General features: G+C 50.4%; 1 protein-coding gene across 1 annotated transcript in view; it reads left to right on the top strand.

Annotated features, from left to right (window-relative positions):
- AFAP1 (actin filament associated protein 1) overlaps positions 1–18,846 on the top strand; it is a 151,713-nt gene that overhangs the window by 127,382 nt on the left and 5,485 nt on the right. Inside the window, exons 12-15 of the mRNA XM_068543488.1 lie at positions 2,411–2,528; positions 8,621–8,738; positions 13,399–13,563; positions 15,743–15,933. Coding sequence (XP_068399589.1) covers positions 2,411–2,528; positions 8,621–8,738; positions 13,399–13,563; positions 15,743–15,933 — 592 coding nt within the window. The remainder of the gene's footprint in view (positions 1–2,410; positions 2,529–8,620; positions 8,739–13,398; positions 13,564–15,742; positions 15,934–18,846) is intronic.

The following is an 18,846-nucleotide window of genomic DNA, read 5'->3' as shown; positions in this document are numbered from 1 at the left end:
GTTCGATCCCTGGTCGGGGAACTAGATCCCATGTGCCGCAACTAAGACCCGGTGCAGCCAAATAAGTAAATATTTAAAGAAACGTGAAGATGGTGACATTCCTGTCATGTATATTTGACCTATACTTTTTTTTTTTTTTTCTGTCTTATGTTTTTGGTTTAACGAGTGGCATATGGTCTCTTATCTCATTTCCACTTTCCTATTTGGCTAAACATCCTATTGTAGGAAGAGTGCCAGGCCGGAAGGTGAGGGGCCTCTTACTCGGTCTTGGATCCACTCGCTGTTTCGGGCCCAGAGACTTGGTCTGGGGGCCCAGGTTCCCTCTCTGTGAGACGAGGGGCAGCCTAGCTCGTGGCCGAGGTCTCTTCCAGCTGGGACAGGACATCCTGTGTGTCTGTGACCTCCCCTTACGTTCCGTGGGTCAGAAGCAGCCTGCTGGTGTCCGTTCCAAGTGAGGGAGCCTCTGTCCTGCCCCCTCATGGTCCACGCTCCTTCCTGGCATCTGTGTCCCAGTGTGAGTGCCAGGCTGGGCGCCAGAAACCAGAGACACAGATCAGGCAGGAGACAGTCCCTGGGCAGGGGGTCCGTCTGCCAGGACGTGGCACAGATCCGGGTATCAGTGCCCACGGGCAGTGGAGCGTCCTGGGACCACAGGCATGGGGAGGGCGTGGTCATCCCATGTCCTGCCTCTCACATGACCAAACCCTCACCCCCAAAATACCCTCAAACGGGATGTTTAAACCAGAAAACTTCCAATATGTATCTAAAAACAAGGAGAATCTTTCTTTCTTGTATTCTTTCTTTTCTATACGTTTTCTTTTCCTAAATATATGTTAATATATTTTAAGTATAGAATAATGATATACATTTTTGTATCAGAAAAAAGCAAGAAGAGTTATTTTGTAAATTAAAGAGAATACCGTGTCCAGGGTGGGACTCGCCGTGCGTGCTGTGTTGTCCCAGCAGAGGGACACCTGAGCCGCCTTCCTGCAGCCAGGGCTGGGTGAGTGGAAACTGCAGCTTGAGCCGGGGGGGCTGACCCTTCACAGCCCCTTCCTCTCACCCTCTTCAAAACCAGAAATCCCAGTGTCGTTTTGTTGCAAGACCTCTTGTCAGAGAAGCAGTTCTCACCTCCCCTCTTACTGCCCTCACTTTTTCTCATTTGCTCTCTTTTTTATTCATCTAGTTACCATAGAAATGTAAGATCCCAAGAAGAAGCAAAATTGGAAAAAAAAAAAAACAACTATTTTTTTCATTTCAGGCTGTTTTAGTTTTCCCGATTAGGAGAAAGATGTTATCTAGATGTTGAGGTTTTTCGCTTATAACATCATGAGCAAACCATTCACGCATTCCTTCCTTCATTCGTTCCTGTGTTCATTCATTCGTGCAGCTCGTACTTGCCAAGCACCTTTTGTGTGCTGGATGAACAGAATTGGCAAAGGCCGTGTCCTCCTGAAGCTCATGTTCCGGTGAGGAAAGCAGACAGTAGACACACGATTGTGCAACACGTTAGGTGGTGATTAGTGGGAGGAAGGAGTACAGGGGACAGGACAGGGACGCAGAGGTGGGAGGTTGGGGTGACCGGGAAGTTCCCACCGAGACTGAAAGAAGGAGGGGTCTCAGAGAAGCGCTGTGGGCAGAGGGGGTGCCCTTGGCCAGCGAGCGAGAGCTACCAGGAGCCTGGGGGGGTGAAGGCAGCGGACACGGCGCTCGGAGCCTCGCAGGCCACGCAGCACTGGATTGTTCTCGGAGCCCCCGGGGTTTTGAGCAGAGCCGTGACACGCGGGACGGAGGTGGCCACTGTCAGAGGCTCCCAGAAGTTCAGGGCCGTGCAGGGCAGAGGGGGAGGTGGGTAGTGACGCTGAACGAACACTGAGAACTCAAGAAATGCTGTGGGACAGACGTTCTAAAACGCTTACAGAACAGGTCCGTGGACTTTTCCTGAAAAAAGCCAGAGAGCAAATATTGATACTTCAGTTTTGCAGGCCAGATGGTCTCTGCCTTTGAGAATTAACAAGCTCATGAAAGAGGCCTGTGAAAATAAAAGCAGCCACAGACGATTCGTCAACGAAGAGTCCAGGTAAAGAAAGGTGTTCCAGTAAAGCTTTGGTGACAGAAGCAGGCTGCTAATACAAATGGTGGTTATTTGCTGAGTGCCGGGTGTTTGCGGGCCTTGCTCTGGGAACCCGGCTGGGTCATCATGGGTCCGGGCCGCAGTCCTCCAGGCGGGTGGTGTCCTGTCCTGCAGGTGAGGAGTCTGGCCCGTGGCTGTAGGAACACCCGACTCTGCCTGGGTCCTGTGCTAACACTTCTGCACCCTGCAGCCTCGGACAGAGCCCGAACATCCATCAGAGCTCCTGGAAGCCTTGGTGATCAATTGGAGGGTTGTAACTCGTTTCCTCTCTTTCAGTTTCATGAACAGGCGTGTTCTGTCCACTAACCCGTATGTAGGGGGCACCGCCAACGGCTACGCACACCCCAGCGGGACAGCGCTGCACTACGACGACGTCCCCTGCATCAGCGGCTCGGTGAGTGCGCCGCGTGCAGAGCGAGGTCCGCTGTGCGGGAAGGCGGGGTCTGCGGATCTCTGTGACTTACACCCCTGCTTTCTGTCCAAACGAGAGAAAGCTTTCTCACGCTCTGAGGCAAGATGAAAACTCCACCCCATCTCTCTCCTTTTTGACACCCTGTTCATCTTAATCCGCATCTGAACACGCAGGTAATCAGACACCTGTAGACAGTTTGTCATTCCTGTCAATGCCATTAAACACCGTCAGAAATCACCATCGGAAAGGAGACGCCGCAGAGTAACGACCGTACTGCCAGCTCCTGACGCTGTCCCGCATCCTCCGGGTGGGGTGCGCTTGTAGCTGGGGCCCCCGTCTGGTGGAGAAGGAGGGGAGCGGGAAGGAGGAGCCAGCCCGCCTGGCAGGGCGCGTTCAAGCGCAGATTAACGTGAAAGGGGCTCACGTTAGGACCTGGGTGTCGGGGCGCGGGCCCACATTGAAATCCTGTCCCAGCTGCAAAGCCCATGGGATGGCGTCCCCTCTGAGTCCGGGGTGGTCTGGGGTGGCTGGGACATGGGTCCTGTCCCACAGCAAGAACACGTTAGGCCCTGTCGGTCCCCTCCTTGCCCCTCCCCGGTCCCACCACCACCTTCGCCTCGGGGTCTGCAGGGCTGGAGGGGCTCTGGTGCCCACTGTGGCCGTAGCCGTCCGCCCTGCAGAGAGTCTTGTGGAAGCCCACACTCGGGGAAAGCCCGCGGTGGCCCGACAGGAGCCGGTCCCAGTCCGGTCTCTGTGCCCCTGCGTCCTGGCCACTGTGCCCTTTCCAAGGGGGCCCAGCTCTCGGCCTTTGCTTGCTGGTCTTGGTGGAACCTGCCCTCACCGTAGACCCGACTGCCACCTCATCCTCGTAGGACACTCTGAGCCTTGATCTCAGCGCCAGCTTTTTTGGAAAGATAAAACACGCAAACCTGTCTCTGAATCTTCCTGCCCGAAGGCCCCCTCGTGTACCTTTCCCCAGAGGGGTTTCTCCCCATGCACGTGGTTTAGAGAAACCGTGGACCTACACAAACGCTGGTCTAGTTCCCCCATCCCTTCATTCCCGTTAATACTGCACAGGTTCAGGCACCCCCAGGAATGAGCTTTCTTTAGGTCACGCACAGCTTAAGCTGGTTTAGAAATGAAAAGCTGCCCTTCTCCAAGGCTCTGCACTTAGGAGTTGTTTCTGCGTATACATCGCTGGGCGGGCGACATAGGAGATTAAGACAGAACGTCCAGTGCCCAGTGTTTGTGGCTCACTTGCTTGTTAAGGGCTTCCTTGACGTTCAGGCCTCTCTTTAAGCTGTTGTTCTTCTTGCTGGGCTCTGTGACCGGGCCCTTTGTTTTGCGAGAGCCTGCACTTCTCAGTTTTATAAGGTTCATACTTTTGAGCCAATACCTGACATTTTAGCAATGTTTCAACTTCAGTAATTCTTACCCATGCAGCGTTCCCCCTGAGGCCTAGATGAAAGTGAATCTCAAAAAGGATCTTCTGACAGGCACACACACACTTTTAATCTAGAAGTTCTCTGGAGTTTGTTTTCTAAGTCTTCCATGTGACTTAATCCTTTGGTATTTTAGGAAAATGATGGTCTGGTCTAGACCATTTTAATAACCCTGGACAAATATATGCGAGGTTGTCATTATGAAACTCACATCCACGTTTATCTACATGTACCATTATTTTTAGGTTGTAGATGGGTCCCCGGCATCACAAAAATAGACACACTGAAGTGATTGCAAAGGAATGAAAAACACTCTTACTGTGAAATTTTAAACCTTTTCTATTTTTATAACAAAAGGCTGTAATTATATCCTGGCAGAAAGGAACTCTGCAAGAAGGATATAAAAATAGAGTCAGATAAGTATAGTATATGAATTAATATTTTCTCTTTTTTAAAACAAATGAAAGCAATTCCTTTAAAACTTAAAAGAATCTGGCTGTGGTTGTAAGTTTGGGTTTTAATTTATACTTTAATGTCCATGTTCTAAAGTGGCTTGTAGCTATTTTAATCCTTTGTAAAAAGGTTTTCCACTAAAGTAATGCCATTCTATCATTTATAGTTTGAAACATCCTATTTTCTATGATTATTCGATTTCTTTCTTTTAACAGCCTGTGTTTTTGGTTACTGCAGTTTCTTCAGGCATAACCAGGTGTGGAACAGGGGTGGTGCTGACAGTCGCCCGTAGAACTTAAATCCCCGATGCCCGCATAGCAGGCTTGGAAGGGTCCAGAGGTGTTCTGGCATCGAGCCCCTCATGCTATCCTGGAGTAGCCTGAGGTTCAGACCCCAAGCAGTGTGTAGTTATGAGCACAGCCCTAATCCAGCTCTGCCTCTTACAGCTGTGCGACCTCTCTGCCTCAGTTTCCCCCTACTTCATAAGATTCCTATGGGAATTATGTGAGTCGTTTTTACTGTGAAATAAGAAAAGGTGCTTTGGGGACTTCCCTGGTGGTCCAGTGGTTAAGAATCCGCCTTCCAATGCAGGGGATGCGGGTTTGATCCCTGGTCGGGGAACTAAGGTCCCACGTGCCACAGGGCAACTAAGCCCGCGTGCTGCAACTACTGAGCCCACATGTCACAACTAGAGAGCCCGTGTGCCGCAACTAGAGAGAAGCCTGCGCGCCGCAATGAAGAGCCTGTGTGCCACAACTAAGACCCAACGCAGCCAAAAAAATAATAATAGTAATAAAATACAGATAATAATATCTGTCAGTATTTTAAAAAAAAAAAGAGATAAAGTGCTTTGCTGGGATCTTAACATGTTTTCTCAGTAGAATCAGAGCCCCCGGTCTCCGGACGGACCCCAGTCCAGCATCCCTTTCGTCACATCACATTGCTTCAGCTTTCTGGGTCAGGAGGACTTCCGAAATCCAGTTCTTTAAAGGAGTGTCAAATATATATATATATATATATATATATTTTTTTTTTTTTTTTTTTTTTTTTTTTTGCCTGCTTTAACAAACAAAACAAAAAAAACTATCGTTAACCAATGGCCCTGGGAACGACTTAAGGAAAAAAGAATCCTTAAGTCCCCAAAGGTAGAAAAGTTCTTCTGAATCAGTCCACCTAGTTGAGTGTGTGTGTTTTATTGGGGGTACGTGCACGTGTTTTGGGGTGCTTGCTGATAACATCTCAATGTGCTTTGCTTCCTGTGGCCGAGGCCCTAACGACGCGCTGTGTGTGTTACAGTGGGGACCCGACGGTGGCTTTCCCGCTCCCCGTGGCCGAGGCCTGGGAGAAGAGGCGCTCTATGATAACGCGGTCCTGTACGATAACTTGCCGTCTCCGAAAATCTTTGCTCGCTACCCTCCTGCTGACAGGAAGGCCGCTAGGCCACCTCCTGACAAGCTGTCCTGTAACCACTACAAACACCCTGCCTCTTCCGGTCCGCCGTCCTCCCCGTCTGTCACTAACACCTCTTCTCTGGGGAGGGCATCTCTCGGGCTCAGCTCACAGGTACAGCACCTCCTTCTGTCTTCTAGAATCGCCTTAAGTCACGGCCCTCCCTCAGGGCTTTGCAGTGAGAGCTCTCGCCACCAGCTTGTGGTCAGTGAGCCCCATCAAGGGTTAAAGCGCAGTTTTTTCCCTCAACTAGAATGTAATCTGCAAATACACAGCGTTTGGCCACCCAGGAACAGATTAAATACAGTAAGTCCCCTACATACGAACCTTCAAGTTGTGAACTTTTCAAAGATGCGAACATGCCCCTGTACGCCAGCTGTTGTCTGGGCTGCTGTACTTTTCAAGGTACTGTACTGTAAGATGAAAAATGTTTTCTTTATTTTTTGTGTTTTTTTTTTTTTTATGTGTTATTTGTGTGATTATAAACCTATTCTATAAACCTATACAGGTATTACTAACCTATTATATAAACCTATACAAGTATTATAAACCTATTACAGTACAGTACTATATAGCCGATGGTGTTAGTTGCGTACGCAGACTAACTTTATAAACAGATTGGACTTACGAACACGCTCTTGGAACAGAACTCATTCGTATGTAGGGGACTTACTGTACACCTAACTAGTTCATGGTTTACGTTCTGTATTTCTTTGCCTGTGCCTGGCTCTCTTTCCATTCTTGGGAAGTTCCCCAGTGAATTTTGTGAATTACGGCAATTAAAGGCAAAGATGTTGAAGAGGGCAGGGACAGTGGGACAGTAAAAGTTTTCAGAAGATTTTTGAGCTACAAGTTCCTTTCCTGTGTTTCCATAACACGTAAGTGAGGAGTGGTGGGCTTCACGTGGCAATTGCTTTTCGATCTTTAAACATTAAATAGGATTATTCCGAGAACTACAATATTTTCCCGTAATGTACTCCCTAAAACCAAGTAGATAATAATGATTTCGGATTATAATTGAATGGTCAGTAACCTTGATACTGAACTATTGTCCATCTCACACACCTCGTATTTGTGGCAAACGGTAACATTTCAGTGTAAATATAATTTTGTGTTTTCATGCGTGTCAGCCTAAGATTTTTTTATGCTTTGAGTAAAGATCTAAGCACCACATGGAAGAATATTCTACAAACATAAAGCAGAGGGGCACATTTTTAATTTTTTTCTTTTCCTTCCATTTTTGGAGTAATCTTAAGAAAACGATGAATGCCAAGTAAGATTCTAGAATTTCAGAGAGTTATAGCAGTTCTTCGAAACCAATTCTTTTCATCAAACTCAACGTGAGAAGATTTTTGTTTGTTTTTTATTTAAAACAACCGTTAGAGATTCTCATTCACTGAACTGAGGGGCCCAGGCCGATGTATGGTCAGACATGGGAGCCGTTGGCTTCTAGTTTTTTTTGAGTATTTGGTAAAAAGTCTGGTAGGTCATGTGCTTCACCCACTAAGTGAATGTGTCTCTGGCGATGTATTTATCTGTCTTTTTATTGGTATTAGAGTTCCCTTGGGTAAAAATTATGGGACAAAATATACTATCTTGTACATTTGGATTGTCCCCAGATTAGTTTGGAATCAGTCATTCGATACGTGGTTCATGTATGTTTGTATTTTGTTCATTTTTATTTTAAGTAGGAAACACATTTGCAAGCCGTTTACCTTTAGCTTTTGTGTCCTCATTTGGCCGTTTGAATGGGGGACCTACTATTTAATGGAGAGAGCTCACACTCCCTACACACCTACCGTATGTGTGCTGTAGGTGTGTGTGCTGTGTCAGTTAACCTTCTGAGGAACCGTGTGGGAGACATCAGTATGTTTATATTTTTAAACGAACACACGGAGGCTCAGAAAGCGTTAATGATGTGCTCAGCGTCTCCTATGACGGAGCGGGAATTTGAAACTTCCAAAACCCAGGCCCACGACAGTAAGAAACGTGGTGCAGCAGAGGAGCTCGGGCTTGGACGTGTACAGTCAGCCTTTGCCGGTCGGCTGGACTTACGACCCAGCCAAGGTACACGTGCATCACTTAAGCAAAATGCAACATGGGTCGGCTTGCAGCCATCAGAGAAGTTAGGGGTATGTTGAATTTTTTTTAAAAACCTGTGGTTAGTTAAAATTTAGTTCATACTGTTTCTATATTTTGCCTCTTTCGCTTCCTTCCTCAGACCCCGTCAGTGAATCAAAAGGTAGTCATTTATCCAATTAGGACATCAGTATAGAAACCCTGGAAGCTGAACTCTTAAGTGCATGGTCATGCTACTTCCCCGAAGAGCATTCCACCAAAATTAAAGCTGTTTATCTTTGGAAACACAGACTTTTAGTAATCTCAACCAAAATGCTCTCAGATACCCACTGTCTGGGCCAGTGTCTTGATCGGCGTGTGTGAGCTCCTGGTGACACACCAGTCGAAATAGGTGACTTTTGGTGCGTTCCAGCTGAAGACATCCTAGTGTACCTCGTTTGCTTTGAACCTCGGTGCTAGAACCTTCTTAGCTGCTCTGGGGAAGTCACAGCAGTGCAGTGTTGGGAAAGCAGATTGGTTTTCTACTGCCCGCATTTTTGTCTGCCCATGCTACGTTCTACTTGAAGAACTAGGGACTGAAACAATTTACTGCAAAAACCCCAAGGTTTTTGTCTGTTTGGTTTTAATTCTCTCATTTGTTTATTTCAACAGTTGAAGGGTAAAAAGCCGCCCCCCGTGGCGTCCAACGGGGTTACGGGAAAAGGCAAGACTCTGAGCAGTCAGCAAAAAAAAGCTGATTCAGCGGCTGGCGTGAAGCGGACGCCTTCAAGTAAGTTGATCCTTCGATTTCCCACGTTCTAGCTTCGGGTGCAGCGTGCAGAGTTGGGGCTGTCTAGCCGCCTTCCTCCCTCACCTGACCAGGTGGAGAATGCCAGGTTGGGGGGCCAGCTGGAGAGAGGGCACCATTTGCATCTGCATCCTTCCTCGTTTGCTGGATTGAGGAATGGCCACGATTTTTAACCCAGCTTTTATTCTCTAACTGTTGCATATACAAGGAAAGACAAAGCTGGCTGAACTGTAGAATTGGCTACGCGTATTTCCGGGTGAGGCAGTTTGTGGATGCAGCTGGCAGTGCTGCTGTGAGCGGCCCTGGACGGTGGGTGGGGACACCTCGGTTTGTGTCCTTGATCTGCTGAGTGAGGGAGTGACCTGGGTTGAGTCACATAGACTCTCTGAAGCCAGCCTCTGTGTGTTAGAGGTGTAGACAGGTGGCTGCTATGTTTTCTGTGGCTGAAATAATTGGGGCAACTCGTGTACCTCAGAGCACGGGAGACTATCAGGATCTGTAAGGACTTCTTGCACCCGCTGTGCCTCCTAGCCTTCAACCAGCTGTGATTTCTCTCCTCCCGTGTCATTCTCCTGGCCACTTGATCAGGGCGGTGCCGTAATCTACCCCACTGGGCAGATGTAGACATAAGCTCAGAGAGGTGGCGTGGCTCCCCCGAGGTCCCACCGCTGGCAAATGACAGAACCAGCGTGAGGACCAAGTTTTCAGGTTCCAGACCTGGCAGGGGCTGGACCGGGCAGAGGAGCGGCGAGGAAGCGCGCTCAGCTTCCTTCCCCATCTGCAGATACATGATTCTAGGGGTACTGTTATCGCATGTGTTTGCATTTGCTTCAGCCCTGGCTGTGTTGGGTGGATTCCTCTTCAGCCAGCCAGCCCGGCAGTGTCTGTTCATTCTGGCCCTCTGCCTGCTGCAGGCACTGCAAAGGTAAGATAGAGCAGAGGCCGGGTCCCCCACGCAGACGCAGGCAACGGGCCTCAGCACAGGCTCTTACCAGGCTCAGAAGCTCCTCAGCGGACGCGAGTTTGATGTGAGCACCTGGGAAGCTGTGACGACACTTTCTGAACCTGGTTCAGTGTAGCTGGTGGACCAGGCTCCCTCCAGGTAGTAACCCTATACCAGGTGACAGGTCACCTAACTGCTGAGCTCCCTGTGTGCATGCCTGTTGGATTTCAGAGTCAGCACATGGGGCGGTGAGAGGTGGCTTTGTCCTTAGCCTCACGTGGACGAGCCGGGGCTCCTGCCTCTGCCCCGAGGAAGCGTGTGCTTGCTTTTTTTTTTTTTTTTTACATCTTTATTGGAGCATAATTGCTTTACAATGGTGTGTTAGTTTCTGCTTTATAACATAGTGAATCAGCTATACATATACATATATCCCCATATCTCTTCCCTCTTGCGTCTCCCTCCCTCCCACCCTCCCTATCCCACCCCTCTAGGTGGTCACAAAGCACTGAGCTGATCTCCCTGTGCTATGCGGCTGCTTCCCACTAGCTATCTGTTTTACATTTGGTAGTGGATATATGTCCATGCCACCCTCTCACTTCGTCCCAGTTTACCCTTCCCCCTCCCCGTGTCCTCAAGTCCATTCTCTATGTCTGTGTCTTTCTTCCTGTCCTGCCCCTAGGTTCTTCAGAACCTTTTTTTTTTTTTTTTTTTTTTTAGATTCCATGTTAGCATACAGTATTTGTTTTCTCTTTCTGACTTACTTCACTCTGTATGACAGACTCTAGGTCCATCCACCTCACTACAAATAACTCAATTTCATTTCTTTTTATGGCTGAGTAATATTCCATTGTATATATGTGCCACATCTTCTTTATCCATTCATCTGTTGATGGACACTTAGGTTGCTTCCATGTCCTGGCTATTGTAAATAGAGCTGCAATGAACATTTTGGTACATGACTCTTTTTGAATTATGGTTTTCTCAGGGTATATGCCCAGTAGTGGGATTGCTGGGTCGTATGGTAGTTCTATTTTTAGTTTTTTAAAGAACCTCCATACTGTTCTCCGTAGTGGCTGTATCAATTTACATTCCCACCAACAGTGCAAGAGGGTTCCCTTTTCTCCACACCCTCTCCAGCATTTATCGTTTGTAGATATTTTGATGTTGGCCATTCTGACTGGTGTGAGGTGATATCTCATTGTAGTTTTGATTTGCATTTCTCTAATGATTAATGATGTTGAGCATTCTTTCATGTGCCTGTTGGCAATCTGTATATCTTCTTTGGAGAAATGTCTATTTAGGTCTTCTGCCCATTTTTGGATTGGGTTGTTTGTTTTTTTGATATTGAGCTGCATGAGCTGCTTGTAAATTTTGGAGATTAGTCCTTTGTCAGTTGCTTCATTTGCAAATATTTTCTCCCATTCTGAGGGTTGTCTTTTGGTCTTGCTTTCTTGACATCAGCTCACCTGCGCTTCCCTTCTCCTCGGACACACATTCAAGCAGCCAGTTGGGCCAAAACCTCCTCCTCATCATTCGTTTACTGTGCTTCTTTCTTCACCTTATTTTTCTGGCAAATCTTATTTCCCTCATGCAGTTGGGTGTATTTATATTCACTTAAAATTTGAGTGTTGTCCACTTGGGGAGGGGCAGGTGGGGGGAGGGAGTAACGTGTCTGAAAAGCTTTGTTATGTGAGACCTGAACCGCAGGAAATCTCTGTCTGCATAACATCCCTCTCTCTCTCAGCACCTGTGCTTATTTTATTTCTTAGATGATGCATTCCTTTATTTTATGAGGGCTTCTGTAGGGAATTTTTATTAACTTTGGTGACATCCAATGACGAAAAAAGGGAAAAATAATTGTGCTCCGTGTTTTTTGCTGAATTCAGGCAGTTGCATTATAGCCTGGATGGGGTTTATTGCATGGGGAGCAAATGATGTGGAAGGTGGTAAGGGATTGCATACAGGTTTGTCGGGGAAACATCCTAGATCAGAAATGAGTGGACAGAGTTTGGACTGTGCTCTGTTTATAGAACCTGTGGTTACCCAAGCCACTAAGAGCAGTGCTTTTGTTTCAAGTTGTTGATTTGGTCATCCTCATGCTGCGATCCTTTTAATATCATTCTGTCTGTGGGGTTGGTTGGTTTTTAGAGAGGGGAAGATGGAGCGGGGAGTGATGACTTTGTACCTGCCTTCATAAATGCAGTTTTCATGCAGTCACGATGACTTGCCGTGTAAGAATCGGTGAATTCGGTGTTTAGGACGGGCGCTAGAAATCGTTAGAAATGGCTCACCATTGTCTGGCAGAGTGGACGGGGTTCCGGGGGCTCCGTTATCGCTGACAGGGATGAGAGCTGCCAGGGAGTGTCCACCACGGCCCAGGCATCACATGATTCTGTTAGGTGGGTTTTAGTACATGTATCGAATTTTTTTTTTTTTAACCCCACAAGTTAGGCCTTAGCACTTCTGCTTTATAGAGGGTGAAGCTGAGCCTTCGGGGCATTAATTGCTTGTCCACAGTCATGGTCTCTTCCCTGGTCAGCTGCCTTTATTATTAACCATTACACCGCCCTCCATGGCTTCTCCCCAGAAGTCGTTTCTAGTCTAATAAGGGAGTCAGACATGCAAATAAACCAGCATGGTATATCATGGCATGTGAGCTCACAGGTACAGGAGGTGCAGGTGGCCTTGGGTCGTCATCAGGTTTGAGCCGTTAGCTGTCAGGAGTCATTGGGAGACCAGAGAAGCTGCAGAATTGTGAACCCTTATTACTATTGAAAGGCCAGAATAATTCGAGGACAAGAGCGTTGGGTCAGGATTTTAACGCACTATTAACTAGTAGTGTGATGTTGGCCAAAGCTCTAAATTTTCCTTAAGGCTGGTTTCCTCTTCATGCATTTATCCACTGACTTTACGTAATGAGCATTTACATAGTGCCCATTCTGTGCTTGCTCAGACTTCTGTATAAGTATTACTTTAATCCTCATAACAACCCTGTGAAGTACCTGCTCTTATTACCCCCATTGCACAGATGAGGAAACTGAGACACGGAGAGACGAAGTGCCTTGTTGAAGGTCACACAGCTCAGGTGGCAAGCTGGGATTCCCACCTAGGCGGACGGGCTCCAGACACTGCCCTGGGTGCCCCTTCATTTTCTAATTGGCTCAGTCACTCACTCAGCGGATATTTATCGTGTGCTCCGTCCACGCCAGGTACCCACCCCACTGGAGGTGGGGATAGCGCCGTCAGGTCAGCAAAAGAGTTGGACAGCACGGTCGTAAGGATCAGACGTGACAGTGTAATGGCAGTGTTTTGAAAAATACAGAGAACTACACACATCGAGAGATTGTTTCTGATGTCGGTAGACCCCCCCTCTTTTCAGATTACAGAATGTTTTGTTCACTCTCGACCTTGCTGAAGATTATATGTTGCATGCCTCAAAGGGAGGCGTTAAAGGAATTTCCTAACATTCTATTTTCCTTTTAAAAATTTGTTTCAAAGAATATTGGATAATCTGAACTGGTCACTTTTCTGTTTGGCTCAAACCTGTCCTGTTGTCTTTCTTGTTGAATCAGCAAAATGACTAGCTTTGAGTTTATTTCACTGAGTAGGCTGATTAAACGGGCTTTATGAATTACCCTATCAGCTACTTGGTTAAACCTAATTTCCTGTTGACGCTTTTTTTTTTTTTTTTTTTTCAAGATGCTGACCAGTACAAATACGGAAAGAACCGGGTGGAAGCAGATGCCAAGCGGCTGCAGGCCAAAGAGGAGGAGCTGCTGAAGAGGCGGGAAGGCCTGCGGGAGAGGCTGGCCCAGCTGCGGAAGGAGAGGAAGGGCCTGAGGGCCGCCATCGAAGTCAACACCGGTACGAGCGGCCCGCTTCTGCTGGCGCCGGGGTCTAGGCGTCTCCTCTTCCGCCCTCGGGGTCTGCGCCTCGCGAGGGTCTCCTCTTAGTAAGGCCGTGTCGTCCCACGCCGTGCTTCTTGCAGTTCGGAAGCCTGGGTGCTAAGCCCAGGGCGGGGGCCACAATGTGGAATAATGGGCCAGGCCGGGCCTGGACCTCAACTCGCTGGTTGAGGTCGGGTAGGTGCCGGGGAGCCGTCCCAGCCTTGGGGGCTGCCGGCAGGGGTCGTGGGGAGCGCAAGCCTCCGGGCTCAGGAGTTATGGTCACTGTGTGAGGGGTGGTGTCTCAGCATGAGGACGGGTGATACTCAGAAGCCCAGCTGAGAGGTCTTTGCGTGGGTAGAAGGAGCCCTCCGTTCCCTGAGGAGGGACTGGGGAGGGCCAGACCGCGATGGATTCGTGGAAGGGACCAGGGCAGTGGGAACAGCCCCAGGGAGGAAAGAAGAGGGAGACGCGGGTGAGGACCACAGCCGTGTCTGTGGATCGGCCTGTCTGTCCTCGTTGGCAGGAGCCGGGTGTGTGGTTCCCGGTTCCGGCGCTGGGGCTGCTGAAATGTATGTCTCCTCAGCTCAAGACTGAGTCTGGTCCTGGGGCAAGGCCAACCCTCTAGATTTTTGGCCTCGGGGGGTGACGAGGAGGAATGTAGAGACCAGGGTGATCCCGAGAGGAAGAACCTGCTTTCCAGCGGCTTCTGTGCCGGAGGAGTTGGCGTGTATACAGCAGTTAGTCGTCAGGTCCAGCCTTTCCTGACTTGGTGCCTATATGGTTTTTAAGAAAGAAAGTGCTTTCAGAGTTTAAAGGACGGGAGGCTGGGTGTGGGCTGAGCCGGTTCGAGACAGCCTGTAGGAGGGGCAGGAGGTGGCATCTCCCATGAGGCCCCCCCCGGGGGATCAGGGGCTCCATCAGAGAACTGGATGGGAGCCTCCAGGTCAGCAGGACAGGAGTAGAGTTTCTTCCCGCTGTTGTTTCCAGTTTGTAGGACAGTGAAGATGCAGAAAGATGAGACCAGCTTTGGGCCTTGAAAAAGAGATTGTCACGTGCTACCAGGCGGTCGGCCAGGGCCGTGCTCACAAGTCGGTTAACCCTCGGGATCGCTTTCCTTATCTGTCCAGTGGGCAAATTGCCTGCCTTCCTGTGGCCCCGTAACACATTTCGAATAAGATGAATAAAGCAAATGTGCTATGTGCTATGGAGCTGCAAGCTCTACTGTATTCTGACCATAGGGGCAAGTGAGATGACTCAGAGTAGAGAAACATATTCAGACTTTTCAAGTCAGCGGCACCTTTGGAAACCACCTGGTCCAAGTTCCTCATTTTAAAATGAGTGTATTCATATATACAATGGAATATTACTCAGCCATAAAAAAGAAATGAAATTGAGTTACTTGTAGTGAGGTGGATAGACCTAGAGACTGCCATACAGAGTGAAGTAAGTCAGAAAGAGAAAAACAAATACCGTATGCTAACACATATATATGGAATCTAAAATAAAATGGTTCTGAAGAACCTAGGGGCAGGACAGGAATAAAGACGCAGACGCAGAGGATGGACTTGAGGACACGGGGAGGGGGAAGGGTAAGCTGGGACGAAGTGAGAGAGTGACAGGGACATATATACACTACCAAATGTAAAAGAGATAGCCAGTGGGAAGCAGCCGCGTGGCACAGGCAGATCAGCTCGGTGCTTTGTGACCACCTAGAGGGGTGGGATAGGGAGGGTGGGAGGGAGATGCAAGGGGGAGGAGATATGAGGATATATGTATAGCCGATTCCCTTTGTTATAAAGCAGAAACCAACACACCACTGTAAAGCAATAATACTCCAATAAAGATGTTACAAAAAAATACAAAAATAAAATGAGTGTATTGGGGCCCAGACCCCAAACTCCTGGCATTTGTGAGAATCAAGGTCCCATGGTTCCTGGTCCGTATTCTTCCAGCTGCGGCAAAAGAGAGAGCAGTTAGGAAGGGACCCTGCTCCTTTCAGGAAGGGGTGGATTTGAGTTTTGTGGGAAGGACCCTCGGCAGGGGAGCGCAACCCCCAGATTGCGCTGAGCTCCTGTCAGGGGCACTGAGTGTCCGTCCTGTGCTATCCGGAAATCTCTGCCTTCGGCTGGAGCAATAGCGTTTCTCCGGGATTTCAGGCAGGAAGACGCAGGTGATCCTGGAGGAGAAGCTGAAGAAGCTGGAGGAGGAGTGCAAACTGAAGGAGACGGAGCGCGTCAACCTGGAGCTGGAGCTGACCGAGGTCAAGGAGAGCCTCAGGAAAGCCCTGGCCGGCGGGATCACCCTGGGGCTGGCCATCGAGCCCCGGTCGGGGACGTCGAGCCCGCAGGTAACGCCTGCCGCTCCCCGGGAGAGGGCCGGGGGTCGCTTTCTCAGGTCGCCTCTCCTCCGTCGTCCCCAGCATCAGCACCGCAAAGACGCGGCTCCCGTGTCCATTTCAAACACTCTTCTTGGCTGTGGTCTAAGTTCATGGACGTGGAATTTTCTTACGTCTTTCACTGAACTTTTTCAAAGGCGGCGGAAACACTGAGTCTATTTTCTTTCCCCCCTTGCGCAAAATCTGAGTGTAACGGGTGCAGTTCTTTTTATCTCTTCTGAGCCACGTCCTCATCGGATGCCAGTTCATTAGATAGAAACCTTTGTTCAGTGTGGCAGATTTTTACAACATGTCTAGCATGTGTGTCCTGAGAATGATGCCAGGTGCTGGGGACATGGAAGTGAGCGAAACCGTCTGTAACCTCGGAATCTAGCAGAACGAACAAATTCGACGCGAATTAGCACCTCGAGTGATTTGCTGCTCACTGTCATTGGAGAACTTGCTCTTTTCCACAAGCTGTTCCGTCGAGTCAGACGTGATGGCTTCTGTTTTCCAGATGAGGAGCTGGAGGCCCAGAGAGCTTGCCTAAGAGCACAGCCCTGGGCCAGCTCCTCCAGCGTACTGGGGCTGGGGGGGACCCACAGGCAGGGTTTCTGGGTTACGGGTGTGTGGCACCACTGAGGTCCTGTCACCCACCCTCACCGCCCCCCCCAGGCAGTGGTCACCTCATTCTCCCACTGTCCGCAGAGACCATCTCAAAACTCCAGTCGCCGGTCCCTCTCCAGCGACCGCCCCTCACTTTCAGAGGACTCCCCCTCTACCCCCAGACCGCTTGGCAGAGCAAATTCCAGCAGCACAGTGCGGGCTTCCACCACCAAAGCCATGACATCAACCAGCCGCCCGTCCTTTGGGGCACAGCATGGCAGGGAGTTTAGGAAAGCAGGCTCTGTGAGCAAAGAGGCCAGGGCTCGAGATGACTTCCCTTCTGTAGGCCTCGATTTTCCATCTGTGAAATGGGGATGGTGCTGTCGCCTCCTGCGTGGGCTCGTGTGTGCGAAAGCTCTGGGCGTGGTGCCTGGCCTACGAGAGTGTCCATCCGCTCGTTGTGTGTTCACCAGCTCGTAGATATGTATTCACTCATTCAACAAATTAGATACACGTGTGCTGTGCCCCATCTGCGTGCCGGAAACGGTTCCAGGCGCAGCAGTGGACCTCGTAGATGAGAATCTCTCTTTCCGTGGAGCTCATATTGTAGCAAGGGAGGACCGCTAGACCGGGGAAATACACTCACATCAGGCACTGAAAGGTGCCGGGGGGAGCAGTCCAGCAGGGGAGGGGCTTTTCAGCGTCCGGCCGAGCCGGGGACCGAGGGTGTAATAAGGTGGCCGGGTTCTACCCGAAGAGTGGTGGCCGGGCTGTGAGTGCTGGCCCGTGCGGGGCAGGGGTCTGTCCCAGGGGCCCCCGGGGACCCGTGTCGGAGGCAGGCTGGAGGCAGGAAAAGCCTCTTGACCTCCCAGGAGGGGCCTGAGGATTCGCTGGCGTCGCCGTGCCGGCCGTGGTCCCATTGGATGGAGATGTGGCTCCAGACCCGCCCCCTGCTGACCCCGCAGGCACCTGCCACGCCCTCCCTGCTGTACCTTCACCTCTCCTCCCTCCTCGCTTCTTCCTTCAAAGTATCCACGGGGTCTGTAGTGTGTCCCATCTTACAAAACAGATTCCGCCCCAGCCCCACGTCCCCTGCAGACACCGTCCTGTGTGCCCAGGTGCCCACTCACCCACCTGCGGCGGTTCGGCTGCCCTGGAGCTGCCTTCCCTGACGTGACCTCCGCCCTCACCTCCCCAGGTCTGGCGTCTCCGGGCACCGCTCACCGCTCTCTGTGCCTGGGGTGACCGCGCGTCCTCCGGGGCTCTCCCTCCCTCTTGAGGGTCTCCCCCTCGGCCCCCTCTGGTCAGCTCTCCTTCCGTTTCTGCCCTGTCCGCTTGAGGGTGCAGCCCCGGCTTGATAAAGCTCCTGCTCTCAGGCCACGGGGCCGCTACTCCCTTCGGAGGGCTCCTCCTCGGACCTCGTGCCACTCTCTGGCTGGCGAGCGGCTCTCTGCCTTCTCCCCGCCCTGACCACGTCCTTGGGCCAGCAGCTCATTAGCCGTCCCAGGGGAGCGCCACGGGCCGCCCTCCTCGGAGCCCAGCTTAGCCTCCCGGGGATGGGCGGCGTGGTCCTCTCCTTCCCACCAGCCACGACACCCACGCCCCTCAGCCAGCGTGGCCTTTGGAGGCATTTCCAAGTGAACGAGCACGTGCGGAAAGCTGGCTGCTGGGGACCCGCGGTTAGTCGCCCCCAGAGGGGTTCTAAGCAGCCCCTTTGCATGATCATTAAAACACCGTTCTCCTCGAACAACGTTCTGTGTCATCTAACCGGTATTTTAAGTGACATGTTAACACAGCCAGAGCAGGGAGAGGTCAGTCCGCGGAGACCTCCTTTGGGGGGGAAGTACAGCAAATTGTCGACTTTTTCCCCAAAGAGCAGCTTGTAATCTCACGTGGAGACTTGGCGACTGCAGATTCACTCTGTGCCATCTTAAGTCTTGCTTTGACCTGCGGAGACCGTGCTGTAAACAGCCGGGAATCCTCGGTATTGATGTGTTTGGTCGCCGCAGGGAGCCCCACCCTGGGGAACTGGATCCCGTGAGCTTGTGCCCCCCCCCCCCCCTCATCCTGGTCACCGGTGGTTTCTGCTCCCGGTGCTGTAGCCTAGGAGCTCCTTGAAATCGGAAAGGTCTTTACAGGCGTTCACGAGGCTGCCCCGCCCGCAGGGCTGGGAGAGCCCGCGCTGAGTGCGGGGCAAAGCGTCCTTCAGAGCCTCAGTCTTTCCATCTGTAAAATGCGTATTTTAAAGGTGCTTTTAGAGTGGGGCTCTGTGAGGTGGTG

This window comes from Eschrichtius robustus, chromosome 4 (genome assembly GCF_028021215.1).
Source record: "Eschrichtius robustus isolate mEscRob2 chromosome 4, mEscRob2.pri, whole genome shotgun sequence".
NCBI classification, from domain to species: domain Eukaryota; kingdom Metazoa; phylum Chordata; class Mammalia; order Artiodactyla; family Eschrichtiidae; genus Eschrichtius; species Eschrichtius robustus.
This window is presented reverse-complemented; position numbering and strand designations above follow the sequence as displayed.